At 37.2% G+C, this 27,474-nt stretch overlaps 1 protein-coding gene across 4 annotated transcripts in view; it reads right to left on the bottom strand.

The window, feature by feature from the left end:
• The window catches only part of MCTP1 (multiple C2 domains, transmembrane 1), a 409,939-nt gene that overhangs the window by 95,805 nt on the left and 286,660 nt on the right, over positions 1–27,474 (bottom strand). For 2 of the 4 annotated variants that reach the window (XM_011989444.1, XM_011989445.1), the window contains one exon: positions 9,540–9,659. The exons of the other annotated variants lie outside the window; for them this stretch is intronic. In XM_011989444.1, coding sequence (XP_011844834.1) covers positions 9,540–9,659 — 120 coding nt within the window. The remainder of the gene's footprint in view (positions 1–9,539; positions 9,660–27,474) is intronic. 4 annotated transcript variants of the gene reach the window in all.

Genomic DNA, 27,474 nt, shown 5'->3' with positions numbered 1-27,474 from the left:
TGTTTCCTTTACATCTTTCTGTATTTGAACTGACAGGTCACGTACTGGTAATACTCATCTTCCATCATTCTACCATTTTATCTTTTCAATTTTCGGTTTGACTACAGTTTGAGAATTGAGTAAAAAGGATAGCCAATAAACTCAAGAAGTATTAAAACCAAACATGGAGTTACTAAGTGAAAACAACAGACTGAGGCGTGAAGAACAAACAGGTAGCCACAGGTAGCTATTTAACGCCCTGTTTCATTATATATGCATCACTCACATACATATATGCAGGAGTATCTACATGTCTTTTGACTGAACATTCTGCATGCTGTATACAGACCTCTATCACTGCACCTATTATATTCATATATTCTATTCAGTTGTTTCTCTCACTAGACCACAAACTGTCCTGGGCAAGCCATGTATCTTCATCATCTTTGAACCACAGTACTATTAGTGCCTATAAATGTTCAATAATATTTGTTGAATGAAAGTAATTATGCATAAAAATTAGATAATATTTAATTTCGAAGGAAAGATCAGACTAAAATATTTTCTAACTTTTTTTAGTAACTCAGAGCAAAATGGTCCAAGACATTTTGCTGTGTTGAGATTAGACACACAAATGGAAGATTCAATTAGAACAATCTGAGGAGGACCCACAGTGAGCCAATTATGACAATATGAGAGTGTTGTGATTTTTATTGTTATGATTACTTTCTAATTTGGTCATGAAGTCTATCTCTTGAGAGTGACCAAGAGCCAAGAGAGCCATTTTCTAGAGTGCTCTGATGAGAGGAAAGTAAGACTCAGGTGTGTCAGTCAGACGAGACACATTGAGGAGGTGAACCCAAAGTGCATAAAACAAGAAATTTAGTACTTACTGGTCCCAGAGAGGTTAGGGATGCCAATGGGAGACTGAGGGAAGGCTGGAGGCGGCAGGGAGCTCAGCCAGTGGGTGGGACACGCAAGAGAAAAAGAGGAGCCGTCAGACTATGCCTTTATTAAGGTCCATGGGTGTTATCCCGTGGCTGGTTTAAAGAGAGCACGAGGGGAAATGCTGACTTGGCTCCAGTGCTAACCATTAGGTTTCATCATGGTCAGCAGCTGTGGGGTGTGTTGGGTCAATGGGATGAGAAGCAAGTGGGCTACAGCATAAACAACCACACAGAGAAGGTAAGCTTTAACTAGCCAAAGGGGACGGGTACTGCTAGGTTTCAAATAACTCATGTCAGGCCTTAAAATGGATGCCTAGGCAGCAACTATATGAAACAAATTTATGACAGACGTGGGAACTCAGAGGTATGGGCTCATTTAACCTCTTAGTGTATGAGTTGGTAGGGTCAGACTGGTAGTAGGGGGTGTCAGGGATGGCTCTCCAAAAGAAAGAATAATGATAATTAGTGGCTACCCAGGCACAGCTGTATAAAATGTTAAAGGCTTAATGGGTTGCAAATTAATATTAACTACCAAAAACCTTCAAAATGCATATACTCTCACCCAGAAATTCTTCAAGGACTTTCCAAAGCATATTACCAGAAAGGGACCCAAAGATTTCTTTAGGATTTTCTTCACAGTACTGAGAAGGCAAAATATTTGAAGTGGGCCAGGCACGGTGGGTCACGCCTGTGATCCCAGCACTTTGGGAGGCCAAAGTAGGCGGATCACTTGAGGTCAGGAGTTCATGGCGAAATCCTGTCTCCACTCCAAAAAAAAAAAAAAAAAAAAAAAAATACAAAAATTAGCCGGGCGTGGTGGCAGGTGCCTGTAATCCCAGCTACTAGGAAGGCTGAGGCAGGAGAATCACTTGAACCCAGCAGGTGGGGCTTGCAGTGAGTCGAGATCACACCACTGCACTCCCACCTGGGTGACAGAGTGAGACTCTGACTCAAAAAAAACAAAAAAAAATTGAAGGAAATATATCTAAAAACTGTCTAATTAAGAAGACTGGTGCAGTGGCTCGCACCCGTAGTCCCAGCTAGGCAGGAGGCTGAGGTGAGAAAACTGATTGAGTCTAGGAGTTCGAGGCTGCAGTGAGCTATGATGGCACCACTGCACTCCAGCCTGGGCAGCAGAGAGAGACCCTGTCTCTAAAATACACACACACACTCATATAGTGAAAATTGTATAGAAATCAAAACTTATAGTAGACTGTTTTCCAGGAATATGAGGGATATTTCCAGATATGTTGCAGAATATAAAAAGCAGGTGAGCTAAAATGGGTTAAATGTGACTCAATTTTTATAAAAAACAAAACATGTGTGATAAGAAATATACATTTACATTTGTAAGTATATTTTTAAGAAAACAGTAGAAGGCATAGAAAGAGTGTATAGAATATTTGGGAAACTACAAGTATACTCTGCTCCAGATACTCCTGCAACTGCTGGGGCTATCCCATCCTGGCCCTCCTCCTTTCCAGACCCACTACCTTGGAAGGTCTTCTTTTCCCAAGGTGAAAGGCCCCTCTTCCAACCCCTGTCTCGGGTGGGTCATAGCCTTCATGGCTGGACAGCCACCTCCTCATCAACGCCAACCGTGTTGCCTACAAGCCTGCTGTGCCAGTGGAGGAGCCCCGAAGACCATCCCAGGATGATGCACCCCATAAAAGTACAGTCTTGCAGGGGCTACAGCCACCCACAGTGCACCTGTGTCTTTGCCAGCCCTCTGCGGCTGCAGAGCCACCATGCATCACACTCAGACCTCAAACTCTTCACATGCAGGCACCTCGGGCAAGGATTTCAAGCTCTTCCACCATGCTGCACATCTGTCCTCAGTGCTCACGTGACTTCCAGGCCTCTGCTAAGTTCCAGACCCTGCCTACACTGCCCTTCTCCAGCCACCACGTCTGTCCCATGCTGCACCATTCCCACCCACGCTCTGTGAGTACGGGCTTTGCAGACGTTACTGCCTTATTCTGGGCCTGAGTTTCCTCATATGTCCAAAGGGAGAAGCATCACTCTTTTTTTCTCTTTTCTAGCTGTGTCATGAAGACAAAAGGATTGCCTTCCCTGAGCCTGTGGACTGGGTGAATAGGAGGTAAAGCAGGGAACACAGGCCTGCGAGTCAGCAGGAACTACCTTCCCATCCAGCTGTGCTCCGCTAGCCTTTGCAAGTGGCTTAGTTTCCTGCTCTCCCAAGTGGCAAGCAATTGTCCAGAAGAAAGTGACAACAAAAGAGGATGGCCATGGTCTTGTTCATTTCTGTTTTCTCACCCTTGGGCCACTACTCCCACCTTTTGCTCAATAAACATTGCATACTCCAAAACAAACAAAAGCAAAACAACACCACCACCACCACACACATAAACAATCCTGTTGGAATACTGAGGGGGATGAAGCTGAAACTATGGTTTAGGTGGGGCCTGCTCCTGACGGGTCTTCTATACTTGAAGATATTGGGGAATACCTTTATTTCAGAACTGTCACCTCCCTACAGGTCTGGAGGTAAGAATAAAAGGTACAATTGAGATAGAGTTGCCAGATAAATATAGAACATCCACTTAAACTGCAATTTCAGATAAATCTAGAATGTTATAAAAACATATACGTGTAAGTATGTCCTGTTGTTATCTGAAATTTCCATTGAACTTGGCATCTGTGTTTTTATTTGCTAAATCTGACAACCCTAAATTGGGTACAAATTCATAGGGCTTCAGGGCTGGAATTTGAGGGAAATTTGCAAAGTAGAAGGCCTGGTCATCTACTGAGAGGGAGGGGACAGTGGTGAGGGGACTTGGGATGAGTGAAGAAAATGTGGAGATCTTGTTGGTGCAAATCCAAAGCCTGATGACGATGGTTATTAACATGTTGGGTTGCACTATGTACAGCAAGTGATTATCTAACAAGGCTAAACAGTTGGTGAACAGCTTTGAGAGGGGTCACAGGGGATAAGCTTTCTACCAACATCTGATTGGCTGTTGATTCTACTGATTTATCCTAGTGATCGTGTTGGAAAACTAAAGGTCTGGTTCTTTTCATGGTCCTCCTCAGATTTTTTTCAAGCTGATGACCTTCTGAAAAAAATTGAGAAAATTGCTGTTGAAATAAGCACGAAGAAGAAAAGAGTGATCATCCATTTTTAGATGTGTTTACAGGCTGTATGACTCAGTGTTGCTTCTGCTAAGAGCACTGAATATGTGGTCTTTTTTGGTACTGAGAGGCAAACACAGGAAACTTGTGGTCTATGCTGCTTTCAGTGAATGATAAAACTCTTACTGAAGTAGAGAGAGTCTAACTGTACATTCAGAGTGCTTTGCATATGACGTCCTCTCCTCTGTCAGCTTGGCTTTGGCCAGCCTCTTTAGATCCTGTTAGGAATACTTGACTTATTCAGTATTCCATATATTCCACCACAGACTTCTTTGGAATGGAGAACACTGGCTGACAAAATAATAAATGTGCTTGATTTATAGGAGCTCAAGTCAATCAGATGTTTCTGTGGTGGACCATTCCAAACTGTTCAATCAACAGCACTTATGGCAAAGAGTGCTGCTCTTAGGAGCTTTATTTGTAGAGGTAAGTGCTCTGGGTCTCATTGGAACAGACCTAATGGGAGACAATATTCAGTACTATTCTGAAAGGGAAATGAAGAAACAAATGCTTTGTCACGAGAAGGAGCTAACTAAACATTTCAGCATTTCCTAAAGTATTTTAGCAAGGCAGACTCTGTCTCAATTTGTGTCACAGTCATATCATGAGTCAGAGAATGATTTCATTGATCTGCCCCACTCTTCAGTCTTTTAATGCCACCATTGATTAGATAACTGAGATTGTTGTGTGGGAGGAATATCATGACAGTAAAAATGAATGTTCTTTTAAAGTGTAATTAAAAAACACAGCTTGAAGAATTTTTTTGTGTCAAAGATATTCAAAAATTGCTTTGACACAAAAAAATTTATTCACAAATATGAAGAAGTCAGCTTTGATGGACTCCTCCCATGGTCACCTTGGTGAATGGAAGGTAGCCCTCCTGGTCATGAATGCTTTGGAAATTAATGGTGGCATGTGGGATAGAATAGATGACTAGCACTAATTCATGTGAGGTTACTGGGTACCTCATAGGAAGGAATCTGGAGACAACAGGGATTCTATGCAAGGCCCTGGACACTAAGAAAGCAGTCCTTTGGGAAAGGAATGCCCATGCGTGTACCATAGATACAGCCTGGGACTTTACAACAGGGCACAATTGGGTTCACATCACACTTGCTCTGGGGAGTTTCTTACTTATCATCCTTGATACTGAATTTTCTGATTTGTAAAATGGGGATAAAACTATTTAGAATTATTTACTTGATATAATTATTGTAAAGGAAAAAAGGAGGTGATGTCTCTAAAAGGCTTAGCAGGATGCCTGATACATAGAAATTGCTTGATAAATATCCTTTCTGTTTCCCTCAATGAGAGATACGGAAGACATGAGATGAGGGGTGTGGGAAAATTACTACTTTCTATTAATATGTCGGCTTAAAGGTGTAGTTAGTGCTACTGGCTTTTCAGTAATTCGTGGGAGAAACTTGCTGTAACAGTGCCCAGGGAGAGGTGGGATATATCCCCAGCAGGAAATGTGATTGACTGGTGGTTCGGAGTATAAACTTCAGGCAGACTGCTCTGTGTTCTAATACTGGTTCTGAGACTTTCTGTGTGTTTTTCGATAAGTTATTTAATCTTTCTGGCCCTGTTTCCCTGTATGTGCAGTAGAAATGACAGTTACAGGGTGTGCAATAGACCGCTGGTTTGCTTGGCTAACCAATTTCCTTTATTCTCCGTGACTTGATTCTCTTTTCTCAAGGAAGAGCTCTTGCAGCCATGCTTGTCTACATGAGCATGTTCCTTTGCTTACAACTGATGAAGGGACCTGGGTGGGGGGCGGCAGGTCACTTGACTTAGGAGGATCCAATCCATTGGCTGGGCTAACACAATCAGCTTCTCTCTCTTGGAGGAGGACTAAATGACATAGTGAATATAAAGTACTTCACACAGAGCCCAGGGTGTAATGATGTTTCAGTAGTTTTTAAATCAAAGTAAAAGCCATTTCCTGGCATCTACTCTTCCACTTTCAAAATGTCTGTCTACAGTCACTGTAATTTGGATAGTTGGTACAAGCCTAATAGGCAATGCTGGTGAGAACTTTTCCCAGGTTTTGAAGTGACAGCTCAAACGAAGAGAAGGATGACATTCCTATCTTTATATCCCTTTCATGCCAGGGACATTTCTGAATGAAGCATGTCGTAAACGGTTTTCTCTGGAAAAGCCTAACAATTTTCATGCTAGAAATTTTAATATCATAGTCCCAGTCTAGGTATATTTAGACCTAAGATTGCTTATTTTTAACAAGTCCAACTAGGAAATAGCAGAGGTGAAATATTTTTAACCATGCCTCTTTCACATGGGCACCCTCTGTGTCTACAGTTTTAACCTCAGGAATGGCTGTTTACTTATTCTCTCCTTAACAGGTTCAGCTCATTAAACGCTGCAAAACTTATTCAGCAAGGATTACATCTGCTTTTGCTCATTAAACTAGAATAGGCACCATGGTGGGGAAAAGGTATGAGGGTTCAGTGCCTGTAATCTTAAGGGTCTCCAAGAAAGGAAAGACTCTCCTTAAACAATAAACACACAAAGAAACATTTTCCTGTTTGGTATTAATCTCAAATATTAGCCAATACATTGAAGACAGAATTTTACCCATCTATGCATTTTTCATCTTTCACAGTATTTCTTTTATTTTCTTCTTCAACTTCTTATGTCATGGAAATTGTGTTTCCTTTTCTTTCTTTTCTATGACCTGAAGGTCATTTTGATTTTTCTTTTATAGTTTTCACCCTAATTAAATTTTGTCAGCTGAATGTATAGATTTTTGTTTTGGTTTGGTTTGATTTTTGGTGGCAGAAAATTCTTTCTCTTTCTCTGTCTCTCTTTCCTAAAACAGAAAGTTTCCTGGTTTGGAATCAGCCAATGGTGTGATTAACGCACCTTGGAGATCCTGTAAAGTTTTCACTTATGCTGAAAGAGTCTGCAGTGTCTTTAGGATATCAATATGGACTTACAGGAAAATACCATCCTTCCAGTGCTATGCACTATGCAGGAGAGTCAATTCGTCACAGCATGGCAACCCCTACACACACTTTCCCTAAATTCGTATATGTGTGTGTGTGTGTGTGTGTATATGTGTGTGTGTGTATGTGTGTGTGTGTGTGTATATATATATATGCATTCTGTAACCAGCAAAGTATAATCCAGGTTTCTTTTCAAAAGGAGCAACCGGTTCAAATGCACAGCTGGATATGCCAGCAAACACATAATTAGACAAATTGGATTTAAGAGTTACGTAAGGTCTTAACTGAGCCAGTGAATAAGAAGCTGAATGAAACGTTGTGATTGCTGCTCTGGTGCCTAGAAAGAACAGAATATGTGGATCTGTGTGTTTTGGGCAAATAAAAGGCAATTACTGGGAGTTATGGAGTGTAGTTGGCATTCCATGAGAGTTAGACTATAGAATGTTTCACAGTGGGTTGTGCTGGGGAAGAAAAATGTCCATGGCTAAAAGAGGAGCCTGTTAGAGGAGATGTACTAAAAAGAAAAGATTTGGTAAATACTATTTTGAAGCTATATTTTGCAAAAATTATATGATATGCATTTTTTCAATAGGCTATAAAATGTCTTAGAGAATTTTAAGTACAAAAGGATACATTATATATTATTTTTCCTCTAAAAGTGGATGTTTCCAGCCAAGCCAGGTATATTCTGGAGAAGATAACAAGCAAAGTCTACAGTTTCAGAATTTTTCACTAAGAATACCAAAACCAGTGACTAAATATTGAAGATAAGCCCCCTCATAGAATTAAGAAGCTAAAACTAAATTACCAGTTTTTCCTATTTGGAAATAATCTTATTTGCAAATTTGTCTCAAGGCAACAGAATGAAAAGTAGATATTCTTCTCTCTCGACAATCTCCACGAAGTAAATGGGACAAAAAAGCAATTGTCTGAAAGAGTCCTATTTTCTTAAAGAAAACATCCTGAATTAATTGATGAAAGTACCTATTAGTCCCCATGACACCAATGCTTATAGCATTTAGGGCTTGTCTCTCAGTGTGCAATTTAAATATATATCCATAAAATCCTTGCCAATAATACTAATAACTTCTTGTCTATCGATGCTGACTAAACATTAAAATCTCTATTAGCAATCTCATGTTTGTTTGATATACCTTACAAAGAAGGTTTTGAACACGTCTAATTTGCAAAGCAGGTACTACAGACAGTGACAAATACAAAGATGAACAGAGTTCCCTTCCCTCAAATTTATAATCTAGTAAGAAAGACAGAAATATAATAGAGAAGTAAACATGGTGTCTTGTTGGCAACTTTGTCACATACTAAAGGAAATTATTTTGAAGAATTTTATATTTTGCTTACATTGCTATTTGAAGTGTATTTTAATTGTGTTATTTAAAAGGGAAGTTCTTTTACATTGAAGGTATGTATGCAACCATTATGATGGTTACTATTAAGTATTATACACTACTTTTAAGCTGATGATCAAATAATTCTGCATCATTATGGGCACAGTAGTTGGCAAAAAATCGATTTATGATCTGTTATAATCTACAGATCATAAATCAAACAGAGATCCTTAAGGCAAGAAAAGTAGTAGTCTGCTAAGGACCAAGTAGATTCTCGTGTTTGCCAACCTTTAAATTCTTCTCAACAGCAGTCTATTGAGTTATCAAATTGTAAATGTTGTATTTGGAGAAGACACTCCCCTCATTTATTTACATGTGGGAAAGCTTTTCATAGTTAGGTTGCTAGGGGCATAGTGATAGACAATCCAAGGGGAACAAAGCTTGGCAGAACATATGTGATTATAGTGTGGGCAGCTTCTGCTACTTAGTCTAAAACTCTTCTAGAAAGAGAAGGTTGTCTCACACATTCTGCTTTCAAAAATGCCAAAGAGGACAGGTAGATTTAGTATAACTTTCCCTAGGTTAAATGAAAGCTCTTCATCCTTAAGCTTGATATCTCAATACACCCCTGACACAGAGAAGGATATTTACTGTTGTCCAGTGAACCTGCATTGAACTAAGGTACTTTATACACGTTTCCAGGCCAACAATCATGAAGCCTTCATTTCTTCCAATGACAGAGAACAAAGAATCTATCTGTCTTAAGTAAAATACATTCACGTAGTTTGATCACTAATAATTTTGTGACATTGTATCTTAAATCAGGATTCATTAAGATATAACAAATAAGGAGAATAAAGCAATTATTTGAAGCAGCACCCATTTATGATTGAAAATCATAGCTCATTCTTTGGTGCTGCTCCCTGTTTTAGTTTCTACCAAGAGGAGTAATGTTAGAAATAAGTGAATACTTTCTATTGTGTTAGGACCAAAGAGTCGTTAGTTTTGATCTGATAAAATTTTCCTCTAAACTTGAGTATTTGTAGACAGAACTTCTGGTTTGTAAAGCCAAATTCAATATTGATCTTGTCAGAGGGACTAGAATAAGAACAAAAACACATACAAGTAAGAGAGTAGAGACTTACTGTATCACGTTGCCTGTTATCTTTCCCTGATATTATCAAGAAGTAGTTCCATGTCAATAGTAACAACAAAACCAGTGGTATCATGTAGAGCTCAAAGTTCCAGACAACAAAGAGAAAGAGCTGGAGGAGAGAGAAGAGAGAAGAAGGGATGAGTCAACACTGAATTTCATTAAATGGACTCTTATTTATACTCTACTTCAAAAACCCAAAACCGAATGCTTCAGAACAGGAAGATTTATCTTGAAAACAAAGCCTTGGAAACTTTTAGACATTTTTCTAAAAATATAACTGACCCTTGAAAAGTCACTGGTAAGATTTCCAATCTGTTTAATTTCTATTAAGGAAAAGTTGATATCATTACGTTGTCAAAGAGGAAATTTGAGTTTTTCTCCTCCAGTGAAATTATTGTTAAGTTGAACACAATTTTTAAAAAGCAGCAAAATGAACTCCACTACACTGTCAGAAATAGCCTGGTTTATCTGCCTTAATGATAAAAAATGAATCACTATTTAATATCAGGGACTTTTAAAAAATCTTACTTGGATAATACAACGTAACAAGATTAATAGGCAGATGAAAATACCAAGTCTACATCAGAGAGCCCCAAAGATTTCACAACATGAAAAAAAGCACTGCTACCGATAAGTGTACAAAATGGTTGGCTTAACATTTAGCATTACCATAGAAATCAAACAGCTATTACAAGGAAATTTTGTCAAAACAAATTTTAAAATGCCTATTTGTATTATTCTTTTTAAACACTACCTACTTCTCCAAGTATATAAACTTTTTCATTGTAAGACAAATGTTAGATTAAGAACTCAGGGTGGCAGATGGAGTCATTCTAAGAACACTTACATTATAAAACAACACAAAGTTGGATATAAAGTATGACTCACCCCCAACCCACACCAGACTTGTAATCCTGGACAGATCATCTAAATTCTCTGGGTCTGTGGCTTTTGCTGTCAAATTAAGGGAATGTTAAGGCAGGAGGCATTTAAAAACTAGATTCCACTCCTGACACTAATGCTAACTAGCCATATAACTTTTAAGCAACATATATATCCCCCCTTTCGTTTCTTCCCTAGTAAAATGGGGATAATAGGATTATCCACCTCAGGGTTGTAAGAATTAAACCCACTGCTTGGTGCACAGTCATTTCGCAAAAACAAAAACCCAAACCATTATTGTGTACATGTTATTAATACCTTACAAAACACAGAAAGTCAACTAATTATTGATTAAGGTCCTCAAGTAATACAGATTATAATACTGGAAGCTAGAAAGCCCTCTGCCTGCTAAGATTTAGCTGAACATAGCATAACTAGGACTTTCAGCCAGCTGGTTGGAATAACACAAACATCTTGCATTTGATAGGTCAGGAGAGTTAGGGGCAGTGCCCTAAGGACACCCGTGTCAGGCACAGCAGCATGGACCATTTGCAGTCTTCTTAATAAATCTCAGTGAAGCCTGCAGCCTATTTAAATAGCAGAGAAAATTAAACAGTGTGAAATGGTAGGGAGACTCCTGGCCTCAGGGCCAGGAAACCAAGGTTCTGAGCTTTAGAAAGTCACTTTGCCTTAGTGTTCTCATATCTTGACAGAGGTCTATAAATCTAATTGTCTTGAATATTTCTCTAATACTTAAAATGACTTCATGACATTACTGTACCATCTGTTTTTTCAATGTGACATTAAATTTTGAAAACTATATATTTTACCGAATTCTTTTATATTCATAACCAAGAGGGCACCAAAAAGCACAAATAATAGTTAAGTAAGCCAAGAAATGATTTTGGACAGAATTACATAGTAACTATAGATTCAAGTTCCTGCATAAGAAAAGTTCCACATATTGTAATACATGAAGCAGGAGCCATATCTTTTATTTTATGAGAAAACTAGGAAGATTTCCAGAAAAAGAAAATATTTTCATTCAATTTTTGAAATTTATACCAATTATACAAAGATGATATAAATAATTGATGGTTATGATTATTAAAATATATTTTTATAAAGATAATTATTTTTTTGGAAGTGAATTAAGGTAAATCTGACAGACATCAATACATGTAAGAGGGAAAATCATTTTTGGCTAGAGTCCATATTCTTTATATATTTAATTGTAACATTTAGGCAGCCACTAGAATATAAGCTCCTGTAAAGGTAGACTTTTTGTTTTCATTCACTGTTTTACCCCTAGAGCCTGGAACAGTACTTGGGGCATGGCAAGTGCTCGATAAGTAAATATTTACTGAATTAATGGATAAATGGACACTGGGTTCCCCAATCATTCAACAGAATTCTATTTAATTATTTGTATTAGCAAAAGTTCTATAGATCTACTACATAAAACCAAGTGACTTCAGGAAAATGCATTCAGAGTTACAACCTGGGATACTACTAACAAATTTCTCCCTCTGACAAAAAAGTCTACCTTAGTACTTCTAGACAAGATTTTCTTTCCATTTGGCTATGCAATCATGAACTATTTTGGATATTATGGTCTTTTCTCTCGGACCTTACTTTATGTTTGCCTTTTCTGAGGGCACTCATTTGACTTAGTGTGTTCTGGCCTCATGGATGGGACTCAGATTATCCCATTGCTAAATATGACCAATTGTAATCTTTGTAACCTATTGAGCAGATATATTTTCCCTTCTAATGTCCATTCATTGGTGTTAGGCTCCTCGTCTTATTCAGAATGAATTTCCTTGTAATGTCCATGTATTGGTGTTAGCTGCAGGCCTGTCATCCACGGAAAAAACTTCCTAGATGACAATCCTGCAAGCAATCAAGACATCTCTCATGCCTTCTTCTTCTCTAGGTTTAACATCACCACTTACTTCAAGCATCGGTTACACATTATGGTTTCTAGGCACTTCCCCATTGTAGTCATCTTCCTCTTACCATATCCAAATCAACACATCAAAAACTTTCTTAAAATATAGCACTCAGAACTGACACACACTTATCATAAATGCCTGTGGTATTTTTATATGTCCTAATAACACGGGTACCAGAACATGGATTGGGGAAAGACAGAGGAGAGAGAGAGACAAAGGAAGAAATTATGTTCATTTTAGGAATTCTGGCAACGGAAAAACCATCTCCTTTTCTATTGTGGTTTTAATAATCTAATATTTGGGTAATTGAGTGAGGAGCTCCTACTGTTGAAAATACATATTTTTAAAACATGAGGGCTTTGAATAAATTGTAAATACAAAAGCATTTATTTTTCTTTTTCAACACCTAAATGAAGATTTCAAAAGGTTAAAGAACATGAACACAGATTAACAATAACAATGTATTTATTGAACAAATATGTTATGAAATATTAGATGTTTGAAAGTAGAACAGCCAATCATTTATTCAACATAATATTAGTGATGATTTTACTTCCTGTTAACTGGTGAGGCTCCTCTAATAAAGAGAGCCCTCAAAGGAAGAAAGGAGATTTTTAGCTCATTCACTCCACACTGAAGCCTCTTCTCTCCTCTCTCTTCGGAAACAGATCAATCTTCTCCTCTTTCCTATAAAAAAACTGAGATAACACAAAAGACCTGGCCTTTAGTGTCCCACTAGAGTAGTAAGAGAAATAAGGCAGCTGGAAGAAACCCAAGGAAGGCCAAGACAATGAAGGATCTGTCCATGGTCCTGACTATACATTTTCAGAGGTATGGGGGAAACAAGAGATATAATAATGCATTAAAATGGGATGGAAAAAGAAATCAAGAAACAATTTTTAAAATCTCTAATGTATTCACAGAATACAAAAATAAACTATAAAATGTCTAGAATTTGTCCAGATCTGCATTTCCGGACTGCTTTTTGCCTCTGTGGGTCATGGAATGAGGACCTGCAGATTTTAGAATTTTTTGATGTAAAAGTGTAGTGATAAGGACACTCACAAATGTCTACACAGTGTTGAATTCCTTCACATCCTTCACTACAGCACCCTTTCTGTATTTTTTCCTCTCTGTCACATAATCTCGTCACATCTCCCCCATCTCTCCTTTTAATAAGGAAACTTAGGCTGTCTACATTTTACTCTCATGGAATACATACCCAATTCCAAACAAAACATCTACCCCTACATTAGTTATCCATGTTCATTAGAGACTAGAACTATTCCAAGAATTTGGTGGCTTTCTTTTTTAATCATTAGATGGCTGTTGTAATTTACAATTAGAATTCAATACCAGAAAATCTTTAGGGGGCATTAGCCAAATGGTAATAAGTACACACAACCCCCTTCATTAGAAAGAGAACACTGAGAGTTGTACTCATTATCCTGCATGTTAGAAGCTCTTTGTCAACTGGCCTTGGGCTGTTAGCCACGACTGTGGGATCCCTCAAGGAGCTGCTGCAGTGTGGTACAGTAGAAAGAAGAGTATTTGAATCAGGCCTAGGGCATCCAAGCTCTCTAGTCACTAGCTTTGGGACCTTGGGCAAGTTACTAGATTTCTCTTAGTTTTGTCATCTGAAAAGAGAAAATGATACTATTTACTTGGCAGATTTGAGAAGCAATTAAGCTGATGCTTGACACCTATAAAATGCTCAACAAGCATTACGTGTTATGACAAGCAGGAATTCATTGGCTTACACTACATATAATTTTTTGGCCCTTCTAGCAGCTTATCACTTTCCATATACTACCCTAGAATCTATAGCTAATGATTGTTTCAAGAATAAGAGCTATGCTAAAGAAGTCATGCCAACTAAATAGAAAGAGATGATGAAATGAGTGCCACTTTCAGTTTTTCATATTTAATTTGTGGTGACTGAGTGCAGTAATGACCCCAATTTTTCCATGTTTCCCTGTATCCATGACTTTTATAATAGCCTCCCACAATGACTGAGATTAGGCATATAACTTATTTTGGTCAATGATAGAGTAGCAAATATGATGAAAACAGAGGCTTAAAAAAACATGGGGCATAGTTGCTCCATCACCCCAGTAGAAAGCCAGACAGCATCCAAAGCAAAGCCACCTAACAGACCAGAAGCCAACCAAAGACGCAAGAGTGAGCCCAGCTAAGCCTAGTCCAAACTGCTAACAAAATCATCACTAAATAAATGATAGTTGCTTTAAGCTACTAATCGTGGAGCGGTTTGTTATACAGCAAAGGCTCACTAACACATATTATTCTGTCTCCAAGGAGACAATGTGGTAGGGTAAAATACAGTTTCGACCAGAAGCCCAAAGAAGTGATTTCAGTTCAATTTCTGTTATCTGATCATCATAGGACCCTGTGCAAGTCAATTATTCTCTTTTCCTTTAGTCTCTTACCTATAAAATGGAGATGGTTACACCAGCCTATTTCACAAGTTGGCTGTGGAAAAGCAAGTGATATATGTGAAGATGCTTCATCAAAAAGTACTATATTATTAATATAATGCTTTTCTTTTTCTTCTTTTTTTTTTTTTTTGAGACAGAGTCTTGCTCTGTTGCCCAGGCTGGAGCACAGTGGTGCGATCTCGGCTCACTGCAAGCCCCGCCTCCTGGGTTCATGCCATTCTCCTGCCTCAGCCTCCCAAGTAGCTGGGCCTACAGGCGCCCACCACCACGCCTGGCTAATTTTTTGTATTTTTAGTAGAGACGGGGTTTCACTGTGTTAGCCAGCATGGTCTCGATCTCCTGACCTCGTGATCTGTCCACCTCGGCCTCCCAAAGTGCTGGGATTACAGGCGTGAGCCACCGCGTCCGGCCTATGCTTTTCATATTATAAATTATTATTAAGAAAATTACACAGACTTTATAAACTTAATAAGTCAATATGATCATTGCTCTTTGAGCAGTTGTAGAAGACAGGTGGTGTTCTTTAGGGTGAACTGTATTTGGTGAGGAATGGAGAATTTTTTGGTGGGAAATCCTAAGAGTTAAGCGGAAGAGTTGCAGTTAAAAGTTTTACTAATAATTGAAACAAAAAATTTAGATCTTTACAAAAATTCATTATTACTAGCAAATGGCTGAAACATTAAAGATTTTGTGAACTCAAGTTAAAACAACTCAGTATTAAAATGTTAACAATTTCTTAACAATCTTATTATGCCCCTATATATGAAAAACAGCTTGTTCGGAACTAGTAGTTTCATGAATTCTAATTCTTGTTCATAGTCTTTGTTCATTTTTAAATTCAAAAATCTTTTATCTAAATCAGTACTATCTTGACTATGATATTAGTAGCAACATCGCAATATGCAATTTTGAAGTATCTATTTGGGTCAGGCTTTAAAAACATTCTAAATTTTAACCATAAATATTCAGAATGAGGTTTTTCTTGAAAAGTTTTAATTTACCGCAAGGTAAATAGACTGGGCATGGTGGCTCATGCCTCTAATCCCAACACTTTGGGAGGCTGATGCAGGAGGATTGCTTGAGGCCAGGAATTCAAGACCAGCCTAGTGAGACTAGGTTACTCACTAGGTAACCTAGTGAGACTTTGTCTCTACTAAAAATAAAATTAAAAAAAAAATGTAGCTGGGCATGGTGGCATATGCCTATGATCCCTATGAGCTACTCAGGAGGTTGAGGCAGGAGGAACTCTTGAGCTCAGGAGGTTGAGGCTGTAGTGAGCCGTGATTGTACCACTGTACTCCAGCTTGGGCAACAGAGCAAGACTCTGTCTCAAAAAAATATATATATATAACATAATTTCTCCTAACAAGTATCTTATCGCATATTGCATAGACTGAACTTTAAGGAAAAAGTCCTGAGAGGCAGGCTGGGAAGGTAGGGACTATTACCTTCCTTTTACAAAGGAGGAAACTGAGGCTTAGGAGTTTGAGACTTGTCTGAAGCAAGTCTGAGTGGCAGAGCCAAGTCTTCTGCTTCCTAATCCAGCATGCTGTTCCCACGAAGCTCCACTGACTCTAAGGTAAAGGGTCTTCGATTGAATGTTGATGCTTTAAAGGTATCAATTATTTAGGTACTGATTATCCAATTCATTGATTTTCCACATCTTTTTCTTCTCTTCCCCCTTCCTCTAGGATAACTACTTTTGCATCAGTACAAGGAAATGGAATACCACTTAGTTGTTCTGGTAAAGGTTTGGTATGGCAAAGAGACCAAAAACTAATGGCAGAAATGAGGTTTGTGGAGCCAATTTTATTCTCCCTTTTTCCCACTATCTTACACGACTCTGAATAATCAAAAGTTGGCCATTCATAAGGTTTCTATTAAGTGGGGTTTTCTTCTGTACAAAATGTTTAGAAGAGGTTAGCAAGGGGGCTGTAAAGGCAAAGATTGGAAACTGAATGAGCCAATTACATTTTTACAGAAAAAAAGCCCTACTTTTTCAAATAAAGATTAAACAACAAAAAAAAATCTGTTCTGCTGAGAAGTTATGTGAAGGTGGGGCAAGGCTTTTCAGTCACATTAAACAAGGCATACTATACAAAGTAGAGTGAGCAATTCCAAATTTTAAGATTTTTATAGCAACACTATTTCTTAGGAGGTGCAAGACATGCATGTTTTTGATTTCTTTGAGCCTGGGGTTTTATGAGTCTCAGGCAGGACTGGGCCATTCACATCATCCCATCAGTTGATGCTCTCGTTGGAGTGCAGCGGAAGATGCCTGCATCCAACGATCATTCAGTACAACACATGACAGTATCCCTGGGGGAGCCCACTTCAAAAAAAGCATTTAAGTTGGAATATTGAATATCCTATTCTTTTGCAAACTACAGTATATTTTAAAAAGAAATCTCATCCAAAATGATTAACACTTCCTACTGTTCAGGAAAAAAGCCTGCCCTTTCAGACTAACAGCTGTGGATCATTAGCTCTCCAGTGATGAGATGTGTTTGATGAGTATTTTTCTTTCTAATTAAGAGATGAGATTCTCTATTTGACTGTCTCTTCAGAAAGAAGTGAAGAAAAAATTTTCTGCCTACATGGAAAGGCCATCTCCTACAAAACAATTAATTATTTCAGAGTCCTTTTAGAAAATCCTTTTCCTTCCTAATTTCAATTCATTTTTTTCTTAAACTTAACATACATTTACACTCAGACCTTCACAGTATTAACCCATTTTTTACCCAACCTTCACCCCCTAATGTTTTCCTGTATATTTCATCATTCGATAATATCTATTTCAGAAAAAACAGAATGAAGAAATGTGCCAAAAGTGCGTATATGCTTAGAAGAGTTAATCTGGAAGGACTTTTTTGGGTCCTAACACAGAACATTTGGTATGAGAATGTTTCTTGATGTGAGAGAGACCTCAAATTAGAAAGATAACAAATACACAGGATATGCCTTTTGAGGAACTAGGCAATGATTAGGGGGAAAATTCAAGGTGTTCATCAATATATAAAAACTGGTTATAGTAATGAATACTTAAAAGGCAATTATTTTAGCTCTACCAATAAGATTGGCCTCAAAGAAGAGAGCTGGATAAAGTGAGACCTAAAATACACTGCTTTTCTTTTTGAAAAAGCCATCATCAGAGTTGGCAAAGAGGTAAAATTTCTGAATTGCAAACTTGATTGAAGAGAAGGATAGTCAGAAGCCAATGAAAGCACTGTTTGTGAATTAACCCCACCAATTGTCTCCTTAAATCCTTTTTGGCACAAGAAAGGGAATATAAAAAGAAGGAGGATCAACTTTCAAACATTTCGGTGCTGAGCTGCCACTTTTCTCCCTAGGGCACATTTGGAAATATGCACGGATGTTTTTAGTTGTCACAATGACTAGGGTGGGAGAAGGGAAATACTGGCATTTGGCGGGTGAAGCCAACGTGAATCACTCTGAAATATGTGTGACAGTCATACCCAATGAAGAATTTTCCTGCCCCAAATGCTAAAAGCACTCCTCTTTGAGAAAAGTTGTCTGTTTCTCACATAGATAATAGAATATTCTATAATTAACTTAGAAAAGAAGAAACTATATGTATATATACAAGTGTATACAGAAAAAAAAAAGCTAGGTATTATTTCCTATGTGATGGCATGAATTATGACTTAGAGTAAGTCAGTAGCAGAGAAAAAAAATTGTCCTTATAAGCATTTGCACTAGATATTCCTATTAATGTTTAACATTCCTTAAAAACATGCCTAAAGGACTGGAGGTGAAGCCCTTATGCGCATTTACACTCACTCAAATTAAGTCAGGCTCCACCACATCACCAGAGTCTTCAGAACCTAGTCTTCTGGGAAGGGGGTGGTTTTGCCTTGATTTAAATAGCCAGATGGCACCACCACCTGTTCAAAGGTCTTTATTTCTGGTTGGTTCCACTAAAGGCTTTTGTACCACCTCCATTCAACAAGGGAGAGGGGATAGGCAAAGTGAACCTAATTAATTCCTAGCATAACGATAACCTTTTCAAGGTGGTTTTAAAGTATGATGTGTTGCTCTTTTGAAGAGAGGCTTTGCTTTGTTTGGACAATTTTCTAAAATACACGGTAGCAGGGAATTGATGGCTACCTTAGACCCACTGAATCGTTCCAACTTATTTTGCTATTTCCTGTGATCATGCCACAATGATACAGTGAGCATTAATATGCCCAAAAGAGCCTCATGTACAGTGGCATCTCTCCTCTCTCTTAATTAGAATGAAAACTGCCTTCTTTTTGACTAGTTTCAGCCAGATACCAAACTGACAAGACTTGATCTGTTGTGTTTCGTTTTTTTTGTGTGTGTGTGTGTGTGTTTCTTATGTGTAGAGAAAAAAAAATCAAAGTGCACTATCTACCAAATGCCTTTATATTGAGTAGGCAAAATGTGTCAAAAGAACTATCTATCTCTGTTCTGGTAACAGGATGAGGTATATGGGAAGGAGTAGAAAAAAAGTGAGAAATTGGTTGATTTATTGGCAAGCTGTGACTTGAATACATATACTGAAACTTTATTTATTGATGGTGTTGAAAAAACATTGTTTCTTCGGGTTTACTAGGATGAACAAATATACATTAGAAAGTTCCAATTCTTTATATTGTGAAAATGTATGCTGGGTTTTTGAAGTTGCTATCTGAAACCTAAAGTCTACAATCTTAGTACATCAATGCTTTTTTGAAAAACATAGCTTGACTCTATCTGTTAAAGAAGCAAGTGTGACAACTAGATAGGACTCATTTGAAGATATGCTACATACAAGCCACGAAAGCACCCAGTGAAGAATCTCCACAACAAAATGGACCCAAACAACCTCAAAGATGGAGCTATCAACTAATCATAGCATAATGCACACTACTTTCCTTGATGGAGATATTATATCAATAGAACCTGCCAGACAGAAGGCTTGGGAAGTTATTTATTTATTTAAATTTTTTTTTCAGCTTACAAGTTGTACTGATAATTTGTGTCATTTTTATCAAAGTCAGAGATGAAAGGCTCTGGCTTTGCTTTGAGAACACTGACAACTCCAAAATGTAAAGCCCAGAGTATGTCCAACTTGAGCATCACATAACCACACATGAATAACTGATAAGAAATTCCTGCAATGTTGTGAATTTAATGTTAGTAAAAGTTTGGATGTAGAATGAAAATGACAAATGCTTATAGATGCCTAGAGAATGTTGATTCTCCGAGGTCCCTTTCATTAGAAATGAGTCCGTTACCTTTATAGCTTGTAACACCTACCATGGTATCAAACACAGTTGATGTTTTAATTTTAACAGCTTTATAATTCACAGAAGTTCAGCTCATTCAAAATCAGGCTGCAAGCAGAGTCATTTTTGCAGACTACAGATCAGCACGTATTTATTATTTTAAATGACCAATTAAGAGGAATTGATATTATGTGGCCTGTGAGGAAGCTGCTGGAATCAAGTAACAATAACTCTAAAAAATGCTCAAGGACTACATCAAAGAAACATTTAAGAATGAGTTAAGGCTGTTAAGCTCATTGAAGCTTGCCTTTCTCTAGTGCCCTGTTTTCCCAGGATCCAACTTTTTCTCGAAAGACCCACAACTGTCTCACCAGTGCTAGGGAACTCACAGTCCATGCTTTAATTATTTTCTAAGGAAGACAAAAAAGGGTTTTAATGTTGGATCTCAGTGTATTTTAGCTTTTCTTCTTATGCCTCCAATGAAAAAGATACCTTTTTCATGATACTCTAATCATTACATGATGTGCTGATATTCCTTCCTGCCTTTCAAGTTTTCAAATTATTGTTTAACAAAATTGCTACATTCACTGTGATCTTTTATTTCAATGTATTTTATAGAAATTGACAATTTCTATATATTTTCTAAGGCATTAGAAGTGAGGTAAACATTTATTAAAGCTTATTAAATGCAGTTTCCTTTTAAACTTTTAAAGAAATGAATGTTACCACTCCTATTTTTGAAATCAATTTTTGATCAGTTCCCCTTTGTGTATATAAATGCTGTATCTAGACACACAAATCTCATACCAATGTTTGCTGATGTACAAAATGTAAAATTTTCCCTAAGCTTGAAATCTGGCTTTAAAGCTATCTCCATCATGAACAGGTACAATATTTAGGGCAACAGCTGGCACTTCAGTTGCTCATGGGGGGAACCTCCCTCTGTTCTCTATACTGTGCCAGAAAATAGGATACCCAGCTATCTAACAAGCCAAACACATGTTAGTAAAGTCTGTGATACAAGTTACTTTAAAAATTAGTCCTTCAGTCTTTACACCTCCAGCTCTATCTCACTGAACAGGAATGTCTTTAAAAAAGCAGATGATCAATTATGGTAATTCCTTTTTTTAGTAGCTGATGTGCAGAGTGTTGAATTCTGCCAAGTTTTGGGATATCTGGTAGCACTCTGACTTTTTTCCACTCAAATTATTTCACTCAGATTTATCCAACTTATCAAGACTCTCTTCCCTGGGCTACTGACTTCTGATCTTTCTTTTTTATCCTTCATGATATAACCTTGCAGTTATTGTTGATTATTCTTTGTCCGGATTTAATATCTTCATTTAAATCTGAAAATCACAGAGCCAAAGTCAGAAAGTGTGTTTTTAAATTTTCGCCCTCATAAATAGATTTAAGACCTAATAATATCGTATATTTCAGCTATCGTTTATCAGCTTTTGAAACTTTGTCTCCCATTCCATCTTATAATTTTCTAATTTTCTCCTTCACTGGTCTCATTCCCCCAATCCCTCTGTTCTGGAAAAACTTCAAGAGTTATGTTTAGCAGCTCTAGCTATGTCTGAACAGTTCTCTTTGCAATTCAAATAATCATCTTAGGCTGATTTTAACAGCCTTCTTTACTCCATTCCATCTTTTACCCTTGCTGCGTAATGTTTACTGATGAATGTCTTTCTCCCATTTATTTCTTAACAGCTCTAAGTGGTCTAGTTACTGCACGGGAAGCCTAAAGGTTTGAGCACTAAGTATACATTTCTCTTGGCTATTTTCCACACCTCTAAACATTCTCTTAAATGCAATGGGGCTTGTGTTTCAATGGTAACAGAAGTTATCAGAGAACACTAGTTTAGACAGCAAGCAAGCCGAACTCCAACTGTTCAAACAGCCTGACTTTTACAGTAAAAGGAAAGGCCCTGGGCCAAGACCACTGAGATGAGCAGGTATTTTTAGTTCACTTGTAGGCCAGCTCTAATGTAATTCTGAAATGTTTTCTTCAAACCAAACCCGACTTTTTCAGGGCTGTCCAAATCTGTTTTCTTTTATAGCAAGTACAAATTCTTGGAGCAAGGGAAGCATGCGTATCATTTGCAATGCTGCTGCATGTCTATGGTGTTGATGCCCGATGGCTCAAATTAGTCCGCAAAACAGATGAGCGCATTGTAATTAGCTCTTGTCAAACTGTTAGAAATACAAAAACCAATTCCACTGTAATAAAAATTATGAAAAAGAAAAATCTCTCCTATCATTTTCAGCCAAAATAGTTCCTGAAATGTCTGTAGTTTAGGATTCCAGAGTTCTAAAAGAAGGCCATTTCATTTTCAGAAAAGCTTTCACTTCATTGACATGGAGATGCCGAGATGTATTATCTTTCAGGCATTTTTCTCATTGTAGCTGATTGCCCATAAAGCCTCGTTTCTAAAAATGACCTGTCAGGAGTGGACATATTTTGTTGAGCCACACGGCACTGATGTACAATTCTCAAGAAACATTTATACTTCTCTGAGTACTGTTTTAAACCAAATTTCCTGAAGTTTTTAAAATCAATGATTTACTGTGATCAATTTTCCAGAATAATTGAATATTGCATTCTATTTAAACAAAAGGGGATGTTAAGCAGGCATTAATCATAGGTTCAGATGTGATGTCACACTCTCACATGATGATCCTCAGTTTCTTGTTGACAATTTAGTTGGATATTCATTGTTGGGACAGTGACTCTAAAGACTACTTTGCTCAATCTTTTAAATTATTCACAAGCTTCAGGAAGGTTTTAGATGTCTCTGAAATTTAATGTCCTCTCAAGGAAAAATGTGAGCTATTAGTAGACGGCTATTGTAAAAAGCAAATGTAAATACGAACCAAAAGATGGTGCTGTTTGTGATTAGGTCAAGGATACAAAAAACAAAAACAAAAACAAAAACAAAAAAACCCTTCTACATGTCTTCTGAAATTTTCCAAAGATAAATTCAGGTGTATTTGTGGGAATGAGCACAATAATGTAAAATTAAACTATATTTAAAAGTAATAAAATTACTATATACAGAAAATTCAGGTGCACACCTGTAGTCTTAGCTACTTAGGAGGGTGAGGTAGGTGATCGCTTGAGCCCAAGAGTTCAAAACTGCAGTGCACTGTGATTGAGCCTGCGAATAGCCATTGCACTCCAGCCTAAGCAACAGAGTGAGACCTTGCCTCTTACCAAAAAAAAAAAAAAAACAAACCAAGATGATACAAAATGGATAATAGAACTAAAACCACAAAACCTCTAGAAGAAAGTATTTGTGGCCTTGGGGTAGGCAAGGTATTTATTCACAGATACAACACCAAAAGCATTCTCTCTCTGTGTGTGTGTATAAATGTCTGTGTGTGTGTATGTGGGTGTGTGTGTATATATATATATATATATACACACGCACCTACATGCAGTATATTAAAAAAATTTGGCCATATTAAAGTTAAAAACATTTGTGCTCCAAGAGACACCCTTAAGAAAATGAAAAGATAAGCCACACATTGAGAGAAAATAATTGCAAATCATATATCTGATTAAGGACTTGTATTCAGAGTATATAGGGTACTTAAAACTTAATCAAAGACAAAAACCCCATTTAAACAATGGGAGAGAGATTTAAATAGACATTTGACCAAATAAAACAGCTGAATGTCAAATAAGCACATGAAAAGATGTTCAAAATCATTAGTTACTAGGGAAACATAAATTAAACCACAATGGGATACCACTTCACACCCACTAGAGTGGCTGTAATTAGGACAGAAAGTACTAAATGTTGGTGAAGATACAGAGAAACTAGAACACTTATATATCGTTGGTAGAAATGTAAAATGGTATGGCTACTTTGGAAAACAGATTGTTAGTTTCTTAAAAATGTAAACATACATTTACTACATTAACCAATTATTCTATTCCTATCAAAGAAAAATGAAAACATATGCCTACATAAAGATACATACATGAATGTGCATTGCAGCACTATTCATGCTATTCCCTAAATAGAAACAATCCAAATGTTTATCATCTGGTAAATCGATAATCATAATGTGCTATATCCAAGGAATACCATTCAGCAATAAAAAGAAGATACCTGTAATCCCAGCACTTTGGAAGGTGGATCACTTGAGTCCAGGAGTTCAAGACCAGCCTGGGCAACATAGTGAGACCTTGTCTCTACAAAACAATTTTAAAAATTAGCTGGGAGTGGTGGCGCATACCTGTAGTCCCAGCTAGTCACCTGAGCTTGGAGTTCAAGTCTGCAGTGAGCCATAATTACATCACTGCATTCCAGCCTGGGCAACAGAGTAAGATCCTGTCTCAAAAAAATAAAAATAAAAGAAGACACTACTGACACATTCTACATCATGAACTCAAAATCACCACAGTAAGTGAAAGAAGTCAGATGTAAAGGACAAAGTATATGATTCCATTTATATGAAAAGGTCAAAAAAGGCAAATCCCTAGGGACAGAAAACACATTAGTGGTTTCCAGGAGCTGGAGATGGGAGTGGGGAGGACTATATCAGTCATGAAGGATCCTCTGAGGTGATGGTTGTACAACTCTGGAAATTTACTAGAAACCAGTGAATTCTATACTCAAAATGGGTGAATGTTATGACATACAAATTGTGTTTCAGTAAAATAAAATTTCACCTATTCTTTATATTTCATTTAAAATAAAAAGTGCTAAAAGTAAATACACAATACACAAATAAATAAATCAAATAAAAAGTGCTAAACTTTTGTGGAGGTAAATTCCAATACAAATAACTGAGAGAAACTAGGCTGAGAAAATTAATGGTAAGGAATCTTGGGTATATCTTGCCAACACTTCCAAAATATTTTAAAATGTGAGTCGATGACACTATCCACATGATGATTCTTTGGACAGTTGGTCCTCATTTGAGTTCGGAGAAGTTTCACTAAAGCCACTACAAAATAGCTAAAGCAAATATCAACATCAATCTTTGCTAATTATAATTGGAAAAGCAGGGTCCTAGAGGCAGGTGATGGAAAGTGGCAATATAATGCTACCACCATACGGTGAGACTATCATGCAACTGTAACAGTTCCAAATTCCTATGAAAAATATAATCAGTTAAAAAAATTTTTTTTTGAATGCCTTACTTTCTAAATAAGAAATGGCTGAGAATATGAAAAAAAAAATGCTAAGGAAAACTCAGTGAGAGAAGACATGGAAAGAAATAGAAAAGGAAAGAAGGACAGCTTAGCTTAACACACAGAAAGAAAAAAAAAAGTTAAAACAAAAACAAACCTTGGCACAGGAGAACGAGGATAGGGTATTCAAAGTCATCTTCTCTGCCCCGAAGAAAGCACTACTGGATAAATATGACAATGTTTTCTGTTTCGTAATCTTGGGTGAGGAACACTTTTAATTTGGGCCTAGAGTCTTAGGTTTTCATTTGCATACCTCAGTGGTCTCTGTTGTCAGGTTACCTATGGTACCACCTGTATCAGGAAATAAAACTTCTTACCCCCACATTCATCTATGGGAAATACAGCAGGAACACATGTTAGGAGGGATTTGTTTTATTTTTCCGGTCAGCAACAGTCAGTGCCTCCCTTAGGTTGGTTGGGTTTGTTTTTCTCAATATATTACATCAAAAAAATAGAAATGAAAACTGCTGAACACAGCAGGACAAGTGAAATACACCTGAAAACCGCTTCCAACTGTTTTTATGCCAGCACTTCTAAAATTCTAGGATAATCCTGTATCTTCCTATACTGCTACAAAACATTTCTTAATATTTTTCATGATAAAGCTTAATACATGTGTTTGTAAGCTAAGTTATATAATATCAAGCATGGAAAAGCAGGTGGGCCCTGGCAGATTTCCTGTTGTTTCTACAGCCAATTTCTCTATCTATCAATTGCTGCAATCTAAACTGCCTCCGTGTTCTGCTGTCAGCTTTTCTGGAGCTATTCTATCTCCCAGGGAGACAGGTGTGGCTTTGTTCTCTAAGTGCATGACACTGGGCAGAATCCAGCTCCCCTTTCACTAGTTCACTGTTACGGCAACATTGCACTTCTTTCATTTATGTCTTTGCCTTTCAGATATGTTTGACCACACTCCTGTCCAGCAGTGTTCACCACATTTCTCGCTCTAATAAAGACATCCACTCAGTGGCAACTCTGGATTCAGGGTTTACTAGTGTAATAAAGAGACAGCAATGTGTTTCCTCTGTTCTAGCTTTACATCAGTCTTGAGGAGGCATGGAATAGTGTACAGCCTTTAAATACCAGTTAGAAAAGAACACTGGCTCAAGACTGTCTTGGTCTCAGTCTCATCGCCAATTAGAGCAACGGTAAATGGAATAGAGTTGGTGTCGAAGAGAGGGCAACATGCTACTTAAAAGCAAAACACATATCATACCATCTATCACGAAATGCTCTGGGTTGTCTGCATAGCTTTGTTTTCCTCTCCTTTATGTCTAGTTTATGCAAAATGGAGAGTAACTGGCATACAGATGGGGAGCAAAAGTCTAAAAAGGAAAACACGAAAAGGTAAAGTAAAAAGGGCTGAATAATGCTAAGACTTCTCCCATAAAACAAGTAAGCTCTTTTTAATTGAGAAATTTTATGGATAATGAGAGCCCTAAATCAGCTGAAACGTTTTAGTGTTCAAGGTAAAATAGGTATGTATAAATATGTTTGCCAAGTGTGTACATGAATATAACATCTTTGTGTATATGGATATAACATAAGATGTGCGTATACAAATTTATATCATATGTATATTTATCTGTCCTTTTATTTATTCATCCCATGGGAAGTGTGTATCCATAAATATTAAGTAATTATATGTGGGCCCCTCTTCCTCAACTGTAAAATTAATATATCAATTCAACTGTACTATGAAAATTCATTAAATGCTGTTACTGTTTATCTCACTTCTAAGAAATATTTTTACATGAATTAACATAGTACTGTTAATATATTTAAGGATTTTTATTATTTTGAAACCTAAATAGGAATTAAATATGAAGCTGGATTTAAATAATTTAATTAAATAAAATTATTACCATGAAAGAATAATTATAACTAAGCATTTCTATGCCCCAGAGGATCATTTAACTTCTTTCCCTTTTATCAATTTCAATTATATGTTTTTATTTGTATTCCCATATTGCAGATAGAAAAACTGAGTTTTGGGTAAGGCAAACATTTTCTATCACGTGCAATGGCAATCATTTCTAATCTCTACTTCACAATCTTATTTCCAAAAATAAGGTGGTAAAATTTGACAGGATTTTAAACAATTTTTATAGCCTCTCTTCAAGATTGTATGAAAAATTTGGGCCTAGAGTCTTAGGTTTTCATTTGCATA

This window comes from Mandrillus leucophaeus, unplaced genomic scaffold (genome assembly GCF_000951045.1).
Source record: "Mandrillus leucophaeus isolate KB7577 unplaced genomic scaffold, Mleu.le_1.0 Scaffold353, whole genome shotgun sequence".
NCBI lineage: Eukaryota > Metazoa > Chordata > Mammalia > Primates > Cercopithecidae > Mandrillus > Mandrillus leucophaeus.
The sequence above is the reverse complement of the archived record's forward strand: the minus strand, read 5'-3'. Positions and strand labels throughout refer to the sequence as shown.